The sequence below is a fragment of the Triplophysa rosa genome, linkage group LG25 (assembly GCF_024868665.1).
Source record: "Triplophysa rosa linkage group LG25, Trosa_1v2, whole genome shotgun sequence".
Classification (NCBI taxonomy): domain Eukaryota; kingdom Metazoa; phylum Chordata; class Actinopteri; order Cypriniformes; family Nemacheilidae; genus Triplophysa; species Triplophysa rosa.
Genome location: NC_079914.1, coordinates 12,671,884 through 12,692,744, shown reverse-complemented (window position 1 = coordinate 12,692,744; position 20,861 = coordinate 12,671,884). Strand labels below are relative to the sequence as shown.

Here is a 20,861-nt window from a genome sequence, read left to right as displayed (position 1 = left end):
CCCTCTCTCTCTCTCTCTCTCTCTCTCTCTCTCCCTGTGTGTGTCATTGTTCAGTCTGACACAATTAATTGCTTCAGTGGTGCAGTCACTCTATTAACAATATATTACCTGAAATAACTCACCCACACTCAACTTTCTGACCTTCTTTGTCCTACACCAACCTACATTTCATACGTTAGGACAAATGCAGCATGCATTTTAAATGTTCAATGTCAACTTGAAATGTACGTTTAGCCTATTTACCTCCTTCATTTAGAATACTTCTTATGCAACATCTTGACAATGATTGTAACATTTTTACTCACTGTATTTATTTTTTTAGGGTTTTCCTTTTTGCGCTTTTTCTTTTTTATTTACTTGTATGTTTCACAATCAAATTTATTACAAAAAACGCCAAATTATCTATTATCATCATTTAAATTGTCCAAACCTGACCTCACTTCCTCTTTTCCGTCCAAATAATGACAGCTCGGCCAATCAGCACAGAGTATTAAACGTTCCAAGGTACAGTATGCTAATGGCATGAGTTGATTTTATTGCGTTTGGTGCTTTGTTTTTCGTTTGCCTGCACGTTGTGTTCAAACAAAGAGAGAGAGAGTTTGGCAACGGTCTGTGGGAAGCGTTAAGGGAATAAAAGCCCCTGCTAAAGTCAGGGAAGAAATAAATGTTTGCTACGGGGGAAATGCTGCGGTTTGCACTTTTGTGGCATGAACCAAGATGCTGGTGTTTGTGAGACCAGAGCGCCCCCTTTGGCAATCTTCCCTCCTGTATTGCTGAATTCTGTTTCGATTTATTTTATACAGAAGAAAAAATAGATTTGTGTTGCGTTTGTTCGTTTTCTGTTGTCGTGATTATTGGTTTTGACATTGCCTGCAACAACTCGTCTTTTTACTTAGAAATGATTTGTTTTTGATCATTTTACAGTGCTTGTTTTTATTAGTGTTGAGAATGTGGTGCTCGTCTTTTTGTTTGGTTGTTTGTCGTCATTTTGCTCTGAGGTTTTCAGACCTTTAGAGGTTTCAGATCTATTTATGTAACGTAAGGAATGGTTTTAATAAGCATGCTTCTAATTAACGGTTTAAACGCGTAAGCCCTCCCCGAGTTCTGAAAACTCTCTGGAGAGGTTTGCTTTTTGGCGTTCGAAATGCTGGCTGTTTAATTTTAGTTATTGTGGTAATGCGTTGCTGGACAGTATTTTGCGAATGAGTGCCAGTTGCTGATGGTAACCATGGTTACTCTTCTCCAGTCCAACGGAAAGTTAAAGTTAGTCCGCAGCTTGGCGGTCTGTGAAGAACCTTCTCCGCCTCCGCTCAGAGAACTGCCGCAAGAACAGGTAAATGCAGCCAATCAGAAAGTGTGTGTGTTTTGTTTGTACGCTGTGACTTAGGGGTGAAAAAGTATACTCAGTTCATGATTTTATACGATACACAACACTGGGTACACGGTTACGATGGTATCACAATATTTTGAACAAAGATAAATTTCAAATTTTTCCATAACGATAAAAAAGTCATGTCGTAAATCAATTGGCATAGCTCTAAGATACATATCATGATTATTTTGTATCGCGATATATTTCCAGATTATTTCCAGTTTGTCTAATAAATATGCAAATCAATTTTAATCATACTATTGAAAGCTTGATAATCATTGCACAAAGTTAGGCAAAATAGCTACATTTAAACATCCGTCACTCAGTGAACGTCAACGTAATGTGGTCATGTGAAAGTGCATCATACTATATACAGTCTTACACTGTTCAACGTACTACACCCAAAAATTTTTTATATCAACTGCGTCATATGTGACAATTATCAAAACCGATTAACAGTTACGCTCGCCCCACCTGCGGTCCATGATAACGTTGTCAAAACGTCAGCACTATTCATAGTAATAGAGACGAATATGTGTGTGTGCGTTTCATATCGATTCCGTGCGCGTTTAATAGAGCCATGCGTTTATTGAAGGTGTGTGCGTCCAGCATGGGATTGCATTCATCCATCATCTATACCAAATACAATTTTCCTGTCTCAGCTGCCGAGCTCAGTGGATTGCTATAATTGCCTGTTCTTATCCAAACCCCATTTTTGTTCTATTTATTAGGTTAGCCCCAAGCTTAGAGCCGCTATTAGGAAACTATCGGCTCGGTATATCAGAGCCTGCAGCGTTTTTGCGCATTTTTTAGTTTTTCTAAAGGTTATTGATGCTAATCTACGAAGAAGCGTCATGGGATTGCGAAGAGATATTATCATGTCGATAAACCATGATACTTGAATATTGAACATACTATTAAAACAGTATTACAGCCATAATAATAAATACATAAAATGCTTTGGATAAAAGAGTCTGCTAAATGACTAAATGTAAATTTATAAAAATCTGTCAACAATGGCGTAATATATTTTTCTTCTTTGGTGAGCGTAAAAAAATCGCCATGAGTTGTGACATCTTTTTCAGTACAATAGATATCGGAAGTTTTTAGACATACTAGAAGTTTTTTTATAAAAATTGGTTTCTTTTTTAATTATAATAAAAAACATTGCCATAAATAACCGTTGTGTAGTTGTGCAATAAATGCAAAGAGAAGTTTGTTTCCTGTGCATTTTTAAAACATTTGCCATTTGTTCATCTTTTTATTTTAGTTCGGAAGTGGTGCTGTGAGAGAGCAGGTGAGGAAGAAAAGAACTCAAGGTCTTTGTGGCCGAGCCGCCTGAAAGACGAATAAACGCCCTTAATTACGTTTACGTCCTTGAACGAATGAACGAGATTTCCTCCAGATGAAAGAAGGTCTCTATTCGTAGACCTTTTTTGTCTGTTCTCCCCCCTCGGTCCAGCTCCCGCCGTCACGATTGGTCTGTTTGTCTCTTCTCTCGCTGCCCCTCGTGTTTCGTGACGGTTTTGTCCTCATTCAGTGACGGGGTGACTCATTCAGGTTGTTTTTTGTTGTTGTTGTGGACAGAAGCGTAATGAGAAAAGCAAAGTGAATTTATTAGCATAGAGTGAATATTTAAAGGTATAGTTCACCCCCCCCCAAAAGTTTTTTATTATTCAACATCATGTCGTCCAAAATCCATGACTTTGTTTTTCAGTGCCCACAAAGGATGACGTTAAGCAAAATGTTTTCGCCAATATATCTTGCAGCCTCTTTTCACCATTGACTTTCATAATATGACGAACAGCAGCATAAACATTTTGCGTGTGTGCAACTTTGATGTCGCATAGAAGAATGAAAGAATGAAAATTCAGGTCAACTTGAGGGCGAGTATGTGATGGCAGAACTTTGCCTTTAAAGCTCTTGGTTTGAGCCACTGCTGTTCAATTGGCTGTGCGCTCTCTCTCTTTCTCTGTCTGTGCCTCTCTCGCTTTCTCTCTCTCTGTCTTTGATTTGAAGGATCAGGGTGAGATCAAGTCCAAAGCTCACAGAAGGACAGAATGATCTCATAACCTCTGCAATCCCTTTTTTCCCCCTCAGCAGAGTTCACAAATCCCATTCATAAATATGTATTAGTTTGCTCTAGAAACGACCAAATTCACTCTAAACCCAAAAGTTTTTCTAGTTACACGTAGAAAGGGATAATTTTCACTGTTTTGATGTTCAAAGTAACAGCCGATATGAGAATTTGAATTGTCGACATGATTATATGAAAACACTTACTATTGACTGATGTAATGTAGATTAGTTTAATTTGTTTGCTCAAATTGCCACTTTTAAATTACAGTTACGCACGACACACATTTTTTTCTTGTTTCCATGAATGTTGGTGGTTTATTTTGAAAAGTTTCTTTTTATTTTATCTTGCGTCTAGAGCTGTCAAACGATTATTCGTGACTAATCGTATGCAAAATGTTTTTGGTTACATAATGTATGTTTGCATACTGTGTGTAATAATTATGTATATATAAATACACACGCATGTATATATTTAAGAAATATTTACATTTACATATACATTTTTGTATTTGTTTATATTATATAAAAACACAAATATTTATATTCTAAAAATATATATATTTTTTAATTATACGTGCATGCATTTATATATATACATAATTATTATACGCACATATGTTCTGTCAACAAAAGTTCTATTTCGTATACGATTAGTGGCGAATAACCGTTTGACAGCCCCTACTTGCATCGTATTTCTTCATTTGCTAATTTTAATGGCCGAATATCTTGTAATATATTATAGGCCTACAGCTATATTTCAACGTTAAAGTTTTGTCATGTTTGTGCAAAGTTCGTAAAGTGTGTGAAGTTTGTTCTTTAGTGTAATGGTTAAGCGAGAGCGGGCAGGTCTTTATTACTTCACGTGATTACAAAGTCTTCTGCTAATTCTGTTTACTAAGTATTTTAATCAGACTCCTCTGATTAGCCGCAGCTCAGGGAAAGAGATCATAATTAGCTTTTAATTACTCTCCTCGCTCGATAATAACAACAGAAACCCTGTTTTTCTTCTAACCGTCGACAACAGAGCTTCACTTTTAAAACGTATGAAGGAAAACATGAACATTATTTCTGCCATCAAATGCCGAATAGAACGTGCTGCCGCTAATTGCATTGTATCTAAATCTGTTTTAATATCCGTGTTTTCACAGGAAAAGATTCAGATCGAGCTAAGCCAGTCTTTTGACGAAACGTCAATCAAAAGCGAGGATGTCGAGAAATTCTCAGAGACGCCTGAGAAAACGGACCGACTGTTGAGGAAGACGCTCTCAAGAGGTGAGTTGAGCGAGTGTTTTCGGGTTTTGGCATCGGACGCGTTTTCTCGCACGCCAGATGGATGCGGCAGAATGTGTGAGCTGAATCTCTCTCTTTTTCTCTCAGATCCCAGTCAGGAATACACAGACTCCACGGGTATAGACCTTCATGAGTTTCTGGTCAACACGCTGAAGAACAACCCCCGGTGTGTGAAAATACCCCGCCCCCGTCTCATTAACACACCCGGGAGCTGCTTCCCGTAGAATTATTACCCCTGAATATCTCCTCCGTGCTTTTAAAAAAAAAGCTTGTTTAAAGGGTCCATATTTAATACCGTCTGTCAGTGTTTAGTGTTAAAGGGACGGTTCACCCAAAAAATGAATTCACCCTCATGTTATTATTCCGAACCGGTTTGACTGACTTTCTTCTGCAGAACACAAAAGATATTGTGAAGAATGTTGGTAACCAACATTGACCCCCATTGAGTTCCATTGTATGAACCCAAAACCCCTGTGACATTTCTTTAAATATCTTATTTTATGTTCCACAGAAGAAATACTTGTATATATGTTTTGAAGGACAAGAGGGTGAATAAATGATGACAGAATTTTTATTTTTGGGTGAACTGTCCCTTTAAATTGGGTGTTTTTGGTACTCTACCTTTAAGACTGTATATCAATAGCCTGGCCAGCGGTAGACTTAGTCCACATACTATAGCAAACTCTTTCATCTTGATATATATCACCTTTAAAAACTCTCCCTATTACCATAATAAATGCATCTTCTTGACCTGCGTCTTTTTTTTTGGTTGCTAATGCGGATGGATGGAGAGATGCAGGCATTTGTTTGAGTATTCTTGCACATGAATGCCGGAGTCTCGTCTGCTCGATGAGCTGTGATAAATGCTAATGAGCTGCGCTCTTCTAACAGGGACAGAATGATGTTGCTGAAGCTGGAGCAAGATATTCTCGACTTCATTAGTAACATCGAGTAAGTCAAGCCAGGAAACAAAGAACTGTATAAATGATTTTGTGTTCATTTAGAAGCCTTGTAATAAATGTACGCAATAACCTTACACCGAAAAGTCTAAATTTAGTTGTTTTATGTAATTGTTTGTGAATTAATGTTTTTTTTTCTCAGCAGTCAGAAGAGAAAGTTTCCCCCGATGACATCATATCACAGGATGCTGCTGCACAGGGTGGCCGCGTACTTCGGGCTGGACCATAACGTCGATCAGACCGGAAAAGCAGTTATTATTAACAAAACCAGCAATACTAGAATGTACGTCTGGATCAGAACAGTGTCGTTTTAGCAACTGTTGTCTCGATTTAGTTTTAAAATTACTATCGCTTTGTACATTTTTTTAGACCAGACCAGAAGTTTTCAGAACACATTAAAGACGACAAAACGGATGACTTTCAAAAGCGGTACATCTTAAAGAGAGATAACTCAAGCCTGGACCAGGATGATGGCAGGGTACGAAATAACACTCATTTGTGGAATATTTTGTATGTGTTATTAGTAATATAATAACGCACTAATTCATTGTTGCTAATTGTGTGTGTAGCTGCGAATGCGTCTGAAGGATGACCGAAGGAGCAAATCGATCGAGGAGAGGGAGGAGGAATACCAGCGCGCCAGAGACAGAATCTTCGCTCAAGAGGTGCGTTGTTTCTTTAAATTGACATTTCATAGTGTAAATCTGTTTGAACTATTCTAACGAAGTGCTACGCAATTTTTTTTACTATTATAGCTGATTTGTTCATTTAAATATCATCGCAATGTCCCTTTTAAACCTAATATGTCCAAATTCAGGAAAAACACACTGTACCTTTTAAATGATTTAATACTGTGTTGTCAAAGTTGACAAGCACTTTGTAATACTTTTTATTGGTTAGATATTTACAAAATCCATTGACATAAAGGGTGACTAATAATAATGATTGATGGCACAAAATAAAAATCACGAGATACGGAGATACAAGGTTTCAGAAAGAAAAGCAGCGATATACTGAATGTAAGCATAGCTACACAATTATTCTTTGTCATTTTGGATTTATTTATAGAGAAATTTTCATGCCGTGACATTACAAACATTTTATTAAAAGCAAAAGCAAATTTGAATCTAATAGCAATTTATGAATATGCTGAGAATCATAATCCAATGCATGTTATATTTAAAGAAATAGATCATTTGAATTTTTTCTGTTCAGTATGTTGTAAGTGCATGTGCATCTTTTTTTTACTTGCAGGGACAAGAACATTTTCCATTCGATAAAAGGTAAAAAAAAACTATCATGCATTTGCATTATGTTTGTTGTTTTCCTGCTTAGATCTGTATTACGACAATGATAACGTTTGCGCAATTTTCTCTAGAATCCAAGAGGATGTTACTTTCATCAACACCCAGCAAAGACGTCAAATATTCAGGTAACGGTTTTGTACACGTGGTTGATCAGATTTTACATCACTTTTTTTACGTCAATTACTGTCGACAAATCCTTAAAAATAAAATGTTTCTGTTTTTTAATCATTTACTAATTTGCGTAATGATGCAATTAAACCACGAGTTTTGCTAATTGCAAGGCCTAAATTCATTTAATTTTTTGCAGACTGAGAGACAGTCGCTCTGAAAACAGTCGTCAGAGCAGTTCAGAGAATGAGTTGAAGTATTCTGACCCCAGACCCTGGAGCAGCACAGACTCAGACAGCTCCCACAGGAACCTGAAACCCTCTATGACCAAAGCAAACAGCTTCAGTGGCATCAGCCTGCTTATACGAGGAGACAGTACGGCCAGCAGCAAGAGTGCTGGAAAACTATCCAAAACCAGTAAATAACGCAATTAAACCCACTTATTTCATTACTGTCATGTATCGCGTATAACTAGGGTTGTCTCAATATTATCGTGATCACATGACTGTATAAAACGTATAGGTCTTTCGGGCCTATCATAGAGAATGTTCGAAAAATTAATAGATGTTACCTTTGGCAAGGTCCAATTATTTTATTTTATAAAAGGGATTTTGAGGGAGTTTGACCCATCTCGTACTATAACTCATACCTCTAAGCAACAGTTATGGTTAGAGGACAAAGAAAAGAGGATACTTATTTCTACAGTAGCTCCTCACTGCAGAACGCGAGATCCAGGGGGCAGGTTTGGATCCAGATCCAGTCTCCTCCCACTGCATCTTGATTGGTCGACAGATTTCTGCAGCAGTTTTGCCACAACACACATCATACTCGTGTTGTTGCTCTACCATTTCCGCATTAAGTCGTAACTGAAGTCATTTATTTGACAGAAAAGCAAACGTTATTAACGTGACTTTAATAAAATATTTGAGGTTAAAATATTTGACGACCACGGGTTGCAACCAGTGTTAATTTTGACAGCAAATTTTGATTTAGTTTTAGTCATAGTCTTTTGACGAAAATGCAATTTAGTTTTAGTCACATTTTAGTCAACCCCATCATTTTAGTTTCAGTCTAGTTTTAGTCGACGAAATATGAAAAACATTTTAGTCGAATAAATATACATTATAGTTCCATACAAAGATTCAACTGTTTTGACATAATTCACTTCACCTTAGAATAAAATTAAACCAGGTCATTACCTTTATTTTTCAGAAAATTCCAGTAACTAGATATGCATTGTTGGAGTATTAGACCATGAAAGACATGTTCCAGTTCGTTCAATTCCATTTGACTCAATTGACTCGTTAAGTAGGGCGTGTTCATTCAGTTCATTCAACCAATGAAACGCACACGGCTCACACTCAAAGGCTATTGGCTCATGGCATGCCTCTTTGAAGAAAGAGCTGCACTGTCTTTGCCTGATACAGCAATGAATGAGAATAGCTTTCAAAAAGACATATTATATAAATTGTATTACATTTCTTTAGTCATGCAAACATGTTACTGGTTGGAATGTACAGTTTGACTCACTTCATCACTTCTATAATCAGTAGAGGACGGCGCTGGTTTCTTTTGGCTGACTCTATGTTGCATTTCACGTTATGCAGCAGCTCGTGTTAAGTTAACATAGGCGCATATAAAAACACTTGAGCTTGCCTTCGTAATGTGTTTCGGGGTGACTCGCCTGCAGTCGCGCTTCAAGTTTGCGGCGTTTTACCGGCGATCGTGAAGGAAAATAAGACGCTTTGTAACCCGCGTGGAGACACAGAATACATGTGTGTGCTTCCACTTCTCCCAGAGACTTCTGCCGTTTATATGAGATAAGCACATGCGCGCAAACTGATGTCCGCCAGGTGGGACAAGAATATTTTCGTCTCGTTTTTATTAGTTGACGAAAATGTCAGTATATTTTTATTACAGTTTTAGTTATCATGCATTCATTTTTATTTAGTTATCGTCTCGTTTTCGTCAGTGAAAACATGTCGTTAACGAATACTTTTCGTCATAGTTTTCGTTAACGAAATTAACACTGGTTGCAACTTAACTCTCCAAATTGCGGCTAAGTAAGTGGGAGGAGTCGGATCTGGATCCAACCACACACCCTTGATGTCGTTTTCTGCAGCGAAGACCGTCTCCAAGTCATCATTTGTCATTTTAAATATTGCAATAAATACCGTACCATGGACTCTATACTGAGGTATTATCATACAGTGAGATTTTGATGTTGTTACATCCCTCTATATACCCATGTGTCATGTATAACCCACCTCAGTTTGATATTTCGTTAAACACACAAACTCATGACATCAGTGGTTTTTTTTTTTCGGGTTATTTCTATTTATGTTGCTTCTGTTCCTCTTCGTGCTATTGGGCAGCAGTGCGGTAAAGGCTTGTGGTACATGTCAAGAAAGGCCATTCCTTTCATCCATTTCACGTGCATTGAGGAGAAACTCAGAGCGAGCATTCGTATTCAGAGCGGCCGGCTCTCGGGATTCATTGGTTATTTATGCTTTGGCATTTTAAAGCTCAAGGCATTGACACCAATATATATTTATAATGTTAAATATTTAATGTCTCCTCTCTTCCGTTTAGAAACCTCTGTGTCTCTCCTCCTGCCGGTTATGTCTGAACAGCCCTCCGAGCAATGATTTCTCAGCCTTTACTGCTTTTCAATTATTGTCTTTTAGTTGTTTTCCGTCACATCGACTTCTATACATGGTTTTCCTCGCCATGACATCCCTCGCCACATCTTTATTTGCCACGCCCCTTACGTTATCCTCACGCATGACCTCATCCACCATCCTGATTCAGGCCATTAAAAAAACTCTTTCGTCCTTCTTTTCTTACGTCACTTCAGGTTCCGACTCTTCTAGTAGCGTAGGTTCGTCTTCCGGGTCGCTCCCTCGGCCTGCTCAGCTGTCGTTACCCGCCCCCGTTCTACCGCAACCCAGTCGGGGTTTAACAATGGCGCCCGCCGCCGCTCTTCCAGCTCCCCCCATCGGGGGCAACGCAACCACCCCGGCAGCTCAGAGCTCAAGTACTAACTCTAACATTAACGCTAACGCTAGCTTCTACATCGTTCCACTGGACACCTCAGCCATTCCACCAGGCAGCGTGCTTCTCAATCCACAGACAGGTGGGTAACACCTGAACCATGCTCACGGCAGCGGACGGAAAGCAGGGCTGTGGTCCTGGCAGTTTACAAAGAAAATACTTTTTTTCGTAAATGTTCAGTTGGGCATTTTGGTACAGCTAATTTCATGAATTTAACTCGCTCTAACTAACTCATCATTATTTTTTTAATATGTGAAATCGATTAAACGACCCACTATAGAGGAACATTCTGGGTTAAATGTATAACCACAGACAATTTTGATTCTTTCAGTTTGCGAACGCAATTGTGCAATTGTTTACACTATTTTTGTGCATTAAACTCTATTAAATATTGATTTTGTTTTTTAACAGGTCAACCGTACGTCAACCCCGATGGCAGCCCGGTTATCTACAACCCTGTGATATCACAGCAGGGGCGGGGCCAACAGCCCATGACACTGCACCCTCCCCCGCCATCTCTTCCTCCTCCCCCTCAACCTCAACCAGCCAATCACCTTCTCGCGCAGGTCAGCGAACCGTCCATCTGTCTTATTGGTTTACCCCTCTGTTCAGCAACCAGTACAAGTCCTTTAAATAATAAATTAAAGGTTATTTTAATAACCTTTAAGTAATTAATAATAAGTAATTTTATAATAATAATAATATCTTTTCACCTTGATATTAAATTAATTAATACCTGATTTTACTTGAAGACCTTACTTGATTTATTAATTAAATGTGTAGTTATTGTAGTTTATTCAGATTTATTGTAGTCTTTATTACTATTTTGAATTAATAAAAATGTTTAGTTCATTTTTGTTTTAATTTCTAGTGATTTTGTTATGTGCTTAAGTCATTTTCATTCATTAACAAGTCGAATTTATTTTTATTTCAGTTTTAGTTTAGTTTTTTCCGTTAATATTTTTAGCCCCTCAACTTAAACTTATTTGAGTGCATCATATTTTACTATTTATTTTATGATGCGTTTTTATTTAGTGTATGTTTTTCAAGAAATATTTAGGCTGATATTTCATTCTATTTCAATTAATAGAAATGTTGTAATAGTTTGAGTTTAGTTTTTATGGTGCGTTTCAAAGCGGCTGTGCAGTAAATACATTAATACAGGAAGTAGTGACAAAAAAATAAAATGTATATATAGAATACAATACATCTATAGATTATTATTGAATTAAACAATTCAATGTTTATTTCTGTAGCACATTTACAAAAATGATCAAACAGATCAAATCTGTATTTAAATCTGTGCACCACGGACAAAATAATTGTAAAAATTTGATCATTACCAGTTAAATAAATGTTATTTGTGCATTATGAAGCTAGCAAAATGCTATTGCCGTTTACTATTTGTTAATATTTATCAGTAATCTGAGCTTATTTATATTATTGCTTGATAAGGTCTCATTCATTCTCATCGTCATGTTTCTCGTTATTCTATCCTGTTGCGTTCACTCTCTCTGAATGTTGACCTGTGATCTCTCCCTTTTTTCCTCCTGTTCATCATCTCTTCCTCTCTTTTTCTGTGTCTTTTCTTTCCTCTGCAGCCGTCTGCGCATCCAGTGCAGTTCGCTGCAGTCTCTTGTCCTCCTCCTCTCCTGCCTGGTGCTTTTACTCAACAATATACCGTGGTACTGCTCTCCTTTACCCTCACACTGTCTTTCCATGATCTCTTCTCCTTGTGTTGTTACATGTATTAAACGGATCATGTCATGAAAAGCAAGATCTTTTGAAATAAAAAAAGTGTTTAATATGTGAAATAATTGTTAGCTTTAGATTTTTCTTTTGTTTTGTCGACATCGTTTGCTCCTTTTCTATGTCTGATCTCAAAGCAAAACCCTGTACCTAAAAACTCAAGTTTATTTCTGACGTGTCTCGGAAAGGACCGAACTTCAGTTTTATTGATTAGTCTCTCCGAGGATAAAAAATGAGACCCATCTGAGTTTGTTGGACCCGGTGGAGAGTCTAATGACTGAACTGGGTCATTTTTATCATCTCTCACCATCTCTGACCTGTTTCTACCAAATATAACCGCCTCATTAGCAAATGCAGACCGCATCAATAATTCATTCCGCCAGATGTTGGGTTTTTGAAATAAAAAGATATCTACAAGTTTTGCCAGGAAGGGGTTTGATGGCTTTTAAAGCGTAAAGTTTTAAAGCGATGCCCTGGTTTAGTTTTTGGTAAACTCTCATCTCATACCTTCATTGTGTGTGAGCCACTAAATATCCTCTTTTTTTGCTATCAAATGGGCTATTGGGATTGAAATAGTTATTGTTATGTATTTAATCCATTTTCACATTGACTTTTAAACAGAATTGCTAACCGGTTTTACCTTGTTTGTGTGTTGAAACAGCAACAGGACGGTTTAAGCGCTCAGTTCAGCCAGATGAATTTTGTACGACAGACATCAGGAGATGCTCAGGACCCCCACACGGGCCTGTACCCACAATCCCTGGTGCTTCAGAACCCCCCGTCCACCGGCTACATGCTTCAGACGGCCGGGCAGCCCATGAGCGGCCATGCCTATCCTCAGCCCACACCTGTCAATCAAACGGTCCTGCAGCCACACGGATACATGCAGCAACCCGTGCAACAGGTATGAAGTTGCAACCTTTGTGGTGACTTAGCGACACACTTGGTTCAGTTTTTTCAATATTAACGTGTGCGTCTGCAGGTATCTGCGTGTTTCTGCGCTCCGGGACAATATTCGCACTCTAGCCAACACTACAGAGCGGTGACACCGATACACTACAGCGCCCCCCAGAGTCAACCTCTACAACCACAACAGACAGGTACCCCCCCACACACACACACTAATAAAACCTTTCAGAACGTGAGATTTCCGATTGGAGCGTTGGGAAGCGGGGCCGTGTCGCTGTATGAGATTGTCAGGAATTCTCACAGTGAACCGGTCTCTTTTTCCGACCCTTGTTTCTCAGCTGTCACCCTGACTTTCACCTCCGACTCGGAACGTACAAGCAACCACGTAGCAACGCGTGACTTCGCAGAACACCCCAGCAACCAAATGGCAACATTGTGGCAACCGTTCACAGCATCTTGGAATCATAGTAGCGCACAGGCGAACGCCACTCAACATTAAATTAAGTGGTTAGTAGAGATGTTAACAATTCAACTAAATTAATTTAATCAGTTAAGCTTGATGATTGTTGATTAATCAGATTAATCACAAAAGCACTTAATCTTGCAAGCAGATTGTGAAATACCTGGGTGACTAATAATGATTTATGGCAAAAAATCACGTAAAATAAAGATAGAAGTTTTCAGAAGGACGAGCAAAATAAAATCATCTGACGCTACAGACAGAACTGTTTCTACACAACTCATTTTAAGATTTAAGATCATTAAATACGTTTCAGTCATGTGACCCGAAACCTTTAAACGGTAACATACATGTGCTGTTGCAGAATTTTTTGTTATCGGGACTTGATACTGTGGAGCTTTTATTAACGATTAATCGATTAATCGTTTGATTTTTAATGTTAATCAATTGGATCCTTGAAAAAAAGCATCCCCAGTGCTTAGTATCATTAACCGTTGAGTTTTTAACTGCTCTGTAAAAATGTAGATGTGGAAAAATAAGTAGGTTTGCGTTCTATGTGTGTGTTATAGAGAACAAATTACACACACTTCATTCAAAGTGACATTGAAAGACCCCATTACACGGGCGCTTCAGTGTGTGTCTTGTATGGTCTAAATCGACAGGCTTTTTGTCTCTTCGCTTTGGCCTTGCAAGAGCAAGTAAAAATAGCCGAGTACTCCGGCACGCACACTGATGGAGCGAACGAAAGGTCAGCTCATCTGTTTTTGCGCTGGATCTGATTAGAAATGAATCACTCTGGGGAACTCGATGGACTCGGAACACGATTGTCTGCCGTCGTCCACCTTAAAGATCCTGTTTACTCGATCTCCAAATAAGCCCTGCGACCCTGCTATCAAAAAAGTGATTATTTGAGGCTAGATTCAAAAAATGTTAAGTACGCACTTAATACCTCAATTCGTAAATTGCCTCTTTATCACTGTCTCTGTTTGAAACCTAAAACTGTCGTTAACCTTACATACGTACTTAATGTGGGTTGAAGCCAAATGACGTCAAACTTGACGTTTCATGCAAATTAGAGCTCTAGTTATAAATCATCATACGCTTCAGAGTTTTCAATGCCGATTTTTTATGTACTTGCTTGATAACTGATTTGTGTTTATTTTGCACTATAAAAAAGTTACAGATTGCAGCTTTAACCGTCTGCCGCCAGGGCTCACACTTCATAAATCATAAGCTTACCAATTTAAATTCAGCTTGTGTTTTTCCGACGCGGCTTGCATATTTTCAGACCACTTTGTATGAAAACGAGTTAATTAGTCGTCTCATGTCGCAGTTGTTTAATGTTGCGCTCGCGCCTCTTGATATTCATTTCATTGCGTCGTGTCCTTCTTAATGTTTAATGTTCCAGATGTTGTTTGCGCAATGTTTGTCATCACTTGCTGTTGTTTAATCGCTCTTGCGCAGCCGATCGAATAATCGCCTCAATCTCGTCTCAGGTTACCAGACGGTCATGCCCGGTCAACCACCCAGCTACCAAGGCATGATGGGAGTCCAACAGACTCCGAACCAATCGCTGGTTAGCACCCAGGGCGGGATGGCCAATCAGATTCAGAGCATGATGGTGCAGTACCCCGGCATGCCTCCATATCAGGTGAGCGTGGCGTCTTGCGTTAAACACGTCATGCTGTTAAGGCGTCTTTGGAATTAACATTAAACTGTGTGCTTGTGTGTGTGTCAGGTGTCCTTACAACAGGGATCTCAGAACGTTTCGCAGGCAGCCTATCAGCAACAGATCGTGCTGCAGGGACAGACCAATCAGACGCCAGCGCCCTCTGCCCAAATGCAGGTGTATTACAGCATGTTGCCGCCAACCCAACACTCTACCATTAGGTAACACGCAAACTTGGATGCGTCCGATTGGTTGGACCAATCAGATTAAAGCTTCATGTTATTGCTCAATATGATGGTTTGTGTATTCACAATGTGTGGGTACAGTTCTACAGTTGGCTTTCTTCCACCACCGGGATCGGATCAGATGTCATTTCCGAGAGCGCCCTCCCCCTGTGGTTCTCAGCCAATCACAGGCCAGCAGTGCCCAGGTATGGTAGCCGATAGGTAGATCGATCAATCGCAATCAGTTTAAGCGGTTTGTTAAGCATAAATAATTGTTGCATGAAAAAATTTATACATTTTTGAATTAAGTATAAATAAGTTAATAATTTGATAAATTGAATATTAATAATTAATTAATAATAAATAAACATTTATACATTCTCATATAGTTTGAAGAAAAAACATTTTATTAGCATGTATAATGCAATACTACATATTATTATTAATATTGTTGTGTAAAAAATTTTCAATTTTTGTGGTTTTGCTTTAAAGAAATTAGTGGATAATATGCTTATAATTAGGGGTGTAACGATACTAGCGCTGGTTTCTTTTGGCTTTATGTTGCATATCACGTTATGCAGCAGCTCACGTTAGCGGATAAACTAACACATTTAAAAATGTTTGTGCTGCCTTTGTAATGAGTTTCGGGGTGACTCGCCTGCAGTCACGCTTCAAGTTTGCTGTTTTACCGCAAAGGAAAATATAATATATTTATATATAAAATATATTTCCGATTGTGAAGGAAAATATGACGCTTTGTAAATCACGTGGAGACACAGATTTTGTCTTGTGCTTCTCTCTCTACCGCATATGTGAGATGAGCACACGTGACGCGCTGGCGCAGAGTAGGTAGCGTCTTGACCGCTCAATGAATACAATTAAACATCATATCGTAAAATCGTGCGCATTGCGACATTTTTGCATCGCGAAATATCGTAGTACGAAGTATCGTTACGCCCCTAGTAAACACACTTTTCTTAACGGTTTAAAGTTCACGCCTAGGGGATATTCTAGATGTCTGTCACTCATCGTTGGCAGGTGTTTTCAAAAGCAGATATTAATTCCTGTCTCGTCTCTCGGTTAATGAGTTCAGCACATATAATGAGCTTTGAGCAGAGTTTATTTCCCATTTTCAAAATGTTTTATTTAGTCGTTTAATTAAATGTTGTTTACAATTCTCATTTCTGTCCGTGCCTCGCGGGCGCTCGCTAGTTCACACGTTTCTGAGGAAGCCGGAAGAATCGATGTTTATTTGAATAAACCTCCGCGTTAATGAACGTTCAGCTGCTGTGCGCGCGCGTGCGCGCGCGTGTGTGTGTGTGTGTGTGTGTGTGTGTGTGTGTGTGTGTGTGTGTACTGGTTTAGCTATATTTGTGAGGGCCAAATGTCCTCAGTACCACAGTGAAATACGTGTGAACCCACTTGTGAGGACATTTTACTGGTCCTCACTAAATAAAAAGGCTCATAATTCGCTCAAATAGTGTTTTTCTTTAAATGTAATAGAGTGCACATGTTTTTGTGATTATTAGGTTAAGGGTTAGGGTTAGGGGATAGAATATATCATAAGCCTGATATAAAATCAATGGAAGTCTATGTAATGTCCTCACTAGTATACTCAAACAAACCTGTGTGTGTGTGTGTGGAGGAGGTGATGATTATATTGCTGAAGGAGAGGGTGTGTGTGTGAGAAAGAGGCGAGACCCTCATTCACTCTTTGACCTTTCACTGTTTAATAAATCTATTTAATTGGTGTGCGTGCGTGCGGTTGTTTCTAGTTATTGTGTTTCGTCTCTGCTATTGAATAATTCAAAAGTGAGGTGTATGTCAAATAGATGTCTCAAATATATGTCTGCTATACTGGAGTATGAAAATGCAAATGGTTAATTATATTCATAAGATTATGATATTCGATTCACAATAATGATAGACAACACTGTGTGAGGGTTTCAATGAGTTTTCTTATAAATGTAACGATTAAAATAAAGATAAACACGTGGATACATAAATATTATAGATTTTTTTTATTGATATTTATTCTGAAAGTTTTAATGACTTTTCTCATAAATGTAGCGATTAAAATAAATCTAAACATGTGGATGCATACATTTTATTTATTTTATATTAATATTTTATTTTATTCTGATTGTTTTAATTCGTTTTCTTATAAATGTAACGATTAAAATAAATGTAAAATGTGAGAACTTAAAAATTATTTGTTTTACTTTTAATTTTATTAAAGTTGTAATGACTTCTTATAAATGTAGCGTTTAAAATAAATGTAAAATTGTGGATTCTTAAATATCATTTTTTAATTAATATTTATTTATTATTTTATTCTGATTCTATTTTGATTTACGCACACAACCAGATACATGCAAGTTTGTTTTTCATCCCGAGGGCAAAAGAAAAAATATTTGTATGTACTTTATATATATATTTTCATTTAAAATGTGTATCCAGATGCATTATGATTTAAGAAGTGAGGAAAATTTGATACAATTGGCATTTTCATTAAAAACTCATAAAGCTAATTTTGCTTGTTAGACGTTTTTACAAACCTTTCCAGAACTGTACAATGTATTTGATTCCTTTGCTGTGGTCTGTCAGGCGTTCCCCATCCGCCCCCTGCTGGCGGAGTGGTGATGATGCAGTTGAGCGTTCCTCCCTGCCAGCAGCCACGAGCTCTTTCCCCACCCCAGTGGAAACCAAACCGTTACTACAAACACAGCGACCTGCCCCTGCAAGACCCTATGCAGGTACAAACAACTACAGCGGTGTACAGATGCATCTAATCTGTGTATATCTATAATGCAGATCATTACAGTTTTAAGAACGAGAACGAATCGAATAAAGTTTTAAAAATGGCTAAACACTAAAAAGAGCAGAGTCCACACTATAACAATGAATCAGAGGAACAATATTGTTGGGATCACTTTCGAAGCGATAAAACGTTGACAGCCAATTACAGTCCATTTCCATTGAAAGCATTCAATTAGACATCATTTTCATATTTGCTTGTTCTTTCTCTCTCTCTCTCGCTCGCTCTAGAATAACCCACAGCAGCTGATTAGTCCCTCACCCTCACCAGCTCAATCACCCGCTCCCAACCATTTGAAGGGTCCACGTCCTGGCCCCGCCCCTTTTCCCATCATGCCCCAGTTTTCTCGCCCATACGCTCCAGGCCAAGGTGAGCCAATCAAAACACTTTGCTACTTTTTTTAATTGATATATTAGAAGAAATACGTCTGTATGGATTAATTTGGGTGATTATGAATCGTGTGGTTTCTTAGCAGGTGATGGCAGGTATCCTCCTCTGATTGGACAGCCCCTCCAGTATAACCCCCCCATAAGACCCCCACTAATGCACGGCTCTCATGTGGTCAACCATCATCACAACCTTCATCACCATCAGGTTGAACACACACACACACACACACACACACTGCTCTCACACATTGTCAGGTGACCCTAAACATCCAAACGCATGAAGTCAACGCATGCCATCAGCATTCTCATCGCCATCAGCGTGTTGAAGATACCGCATTTCTTTTCTTTGACTGACACACGCACTCGCTCACCGTCAGATCTATGTTTGCGTCACAGGGTCATGTGGGTAGCCGGTACGGCGGGCGCAGTCGAAGACCCGCAAAGAAATCGCTGTCTATTGACGTGAGCACAGGAGAGACGGGTATGAAATAAAAGCCATATCTAAATTTTGTAACACTGTGCATTTGTAATACGCAAGTATACGCTTCCTTTTGTGTCCAGAGATCGGTCGCGTTCTGGAGGTGACGGATCTTCCGGCTGGTATCAGTCGAGTGGAAGCAGACTCTTTACTCGCAGAACTGATCAAAGTTGGCGCTCACATAAAATGGCTGCCCGAACCTCCATCCCCCAACCAATCAGAGAGCCGCAGCGAGGGGGCGGACGCCACAAACTCTGACCCCTCCAAACCGCCCCCTCACGACCTGGCGTCCACCTACACCATCCTGGCCACGTTCCCCTCCAAGTACGCTGCGCAGAGCACGCTTCAAAAACTCAACAGCTCCATCACCAAATTCAAACTGAGAACTAGCAAGGGACATCACGAACAGCACACGCTCGCCAGATCCAGCTCTCAGTGAATGCCACGCCCCCTCCTGTCTCTCCACCAATCACCATCATTGCCTCAGGCTCACTTCCTGCCATTTCAGTCACCTTCTGTCTCGTTTGTTTTCCGTTTCGTTTGTTTGTTTTCGCACCACTACGGCTTAATCCAAACAGGTTTGTTACTTTCGAATGGGATTTTCACGCTAGTTTGTTAAAAAAAATGAAAACGAAAAAAATTGAGAATTTATCGGAATGTCGTCGTTGAATTGTTCTCTCACGGTTTCGAACGAATTTCGCTGTTATTTAAACAAAACCAAAAAGTGAGGCATGGTTGGCTTTTTTTTTCTTCCGAAAATAGATCAGGAACGCAAAACTAGAACCGGAGCATGTTGTTTGTTTGTTTTTATTTACGATCAAAATGTGATTGTAGTTTCAAGTTCACACAGCAACAAAACGTCCTTTGCCATGTTTTGTCGCTCCTCTAAAATAACGTATTGGCCGTTTTGTTCTGTTTTGAAATGCAAAGAACAAGCAACAAGATTTCTTGCAGTCAATTGTGAAGACAGGGCATCTGTTACGAGGAAACGCCTTCGACTTGTGCCTTCCAGCAGGCACGACAACGACGGACGACAAAGCAAGAAAAACAACGTCGGGAAATATCGTAATTGATACCGTAGCAGCATCCAAATAAACGAGAGATTTGTTTTTAGAAACAGACACCGGGTTGAACTCGCCAATATGTGGACTGTATGTTTTTGAATTTTAACTTAATTTAATCGTCGATGGAAGTGGCGCGATTGCCAAATGGAAGGTTTTATCGCTTTCTTTCCTTTCCTGTCTTTGGGACGATGGACGCTGGTCCATTCTGGGTTTTAAAATTCTTATCTCATCAGAAGTCACTGGATGAAACGTTTGCACTGTCACATGTCTCTTGTCTCTCTCGCTTGATCTCGTCTTTTTTATTTTCGTTGCGAGATGTGTGGACTACGAAAGGCTGTAAAATGTTTGCTGGTGCAGTTTGTTTTTATCTCAATTTGAAACCAATAAATGTTTACACATAACCTTTTTCCTTTCTACAATTTTTATGGTTTATGGATGTCGAAGGGTTTTTGTTTATAAACAAAGCATTGACAGCTATGCATAATGGAAGTCTATGGGGCAAGTATATATATATAGGCCAACATATACTGATCTTCTATATAAACTTAATATTATTCTTCCGAGACTAAAATTTGTGCATCGAACTCGTCCTAGAGCTTTCAAGCTACATACACCAAACTTTTGACGGACCTTCAGACTGGTCCAAAGAAGTGTGCTATATCTTTTCTAACTGATCCGGATTCCGGTTTTCGAAAACCACCAACCATCAAAATTCCCATAGACTTAACATTGCGACAAACTTTGACGGCTCATAACTCGGAGCGAGGATTTCATAGAAACATGCGGGTTACCACGTTTGAAGAGGCTGGCAGGCTCTGTAAGAACATACCTCACAAAGGGGTGTAAGTCGTACCCATGGGGTGTAAGAGCCACCTGAAATTCCCCATAGACTTATAATAGGGAAGGAAGTGCACTTATAAGGGCATTATAAA

At 39.0% G+C, this 20,861-nt stretch overlaps 1 protein-coding gene across 15 annotated transcripts in view; it reads left to right on the top strand.

Moving 5' to 3' along the window:
* Nucleotides 1-20,330, top strand: part of LOC130549133 (R3H domain-containing protein 1) — a 31,674-nt gene extending 11,344 nt beyond the window's left edge. For 3 of the 15 annotated variants that reach the window (XM_057326305.1, XM_057326304.1, XM_057326306.1), the window contains exons 4-27: nt 469-504; nt 1,247-1,333; nt 4,600-4,723; nt 4,829-4,907; nt 5,633-5,692; nt 5,843-5,983; nt 6,070-6,178; nt 6,270-6,365; nt 6,955-6,983; nt 7,079-7,132; nt 7,315-7,532; nt 9,973-10,251; nt 10,581-10,735; nt 11,771-11,854; nt 12,580-12,822; nt 12,901-13,018; nt 14,784-14,938; nt 15,026-15,177; nt 15,283-15,386; nt 17,788-17,936; nt 18,229-18,367; nt 18,471-18,592; nt 18,784-18,868; nt 18,949-20,330. In XM_057326305.1, coding sequence (XP_057182288.1) covers nt 469-504; nt 1,247-1,333; nt 4,600-4,723; nt 4,829-4,907; nt 5,633-5,692; nt 5,843-5,983; nt 6,070-6,178; nt 6,270-6,365; nt 6,955-6,983; nt 7,079-7,132; nt 7,315-7,532; nt 9,973-10,251; nt 10,581-10,735; nt 11,771-11,854; nt 12,580-12,822; nt 12,901-13,018; nt 14,784-14,938; nt 15,026-15,177; nt 15,283-15,386; nt 17,788-17,936; nt 18,229-18,367; nt 18,471-18,592; nt 18,784-18,868; nt 18,949-19,304 — 3,174 coding nt within the window. In that variant the 3' untranslated portion in view covers nt 19,305-20,330. The remainder of the gene's footprint in view (nt 1-468; nt 505-1,246; nt 1,334-4,599; nt 4,724-4,828; nt 4,908-5,632; nt 5,693-5,842; nt 5,984-6,069; nt 6,179-6,269; nt 6,366-6,954; nt 6,984-7,078; nt 7,133-7,314; nt 7,533-9,972; nt 10,252-10,580; nt 10,736-11,770; nt 11,855-12,579; nt 12,823-12,900; nt 13,019-14,783; nt 14,939-15,025; nt 15,178-15,282; nt 15,387-17,787; nt 17,937-18,228; nt 18,368-18,470; nt 18,593-18,783; nt 18,869-18,948) is intronic. The other 12 variants (XM_057326308.1, XM_057326307.1, XM_057326313.1 and 9 more) reach the window with 12 other exon arrangements.
* Nucleotides 20,331-20,861: the final 531 nt, after the last annotated feature.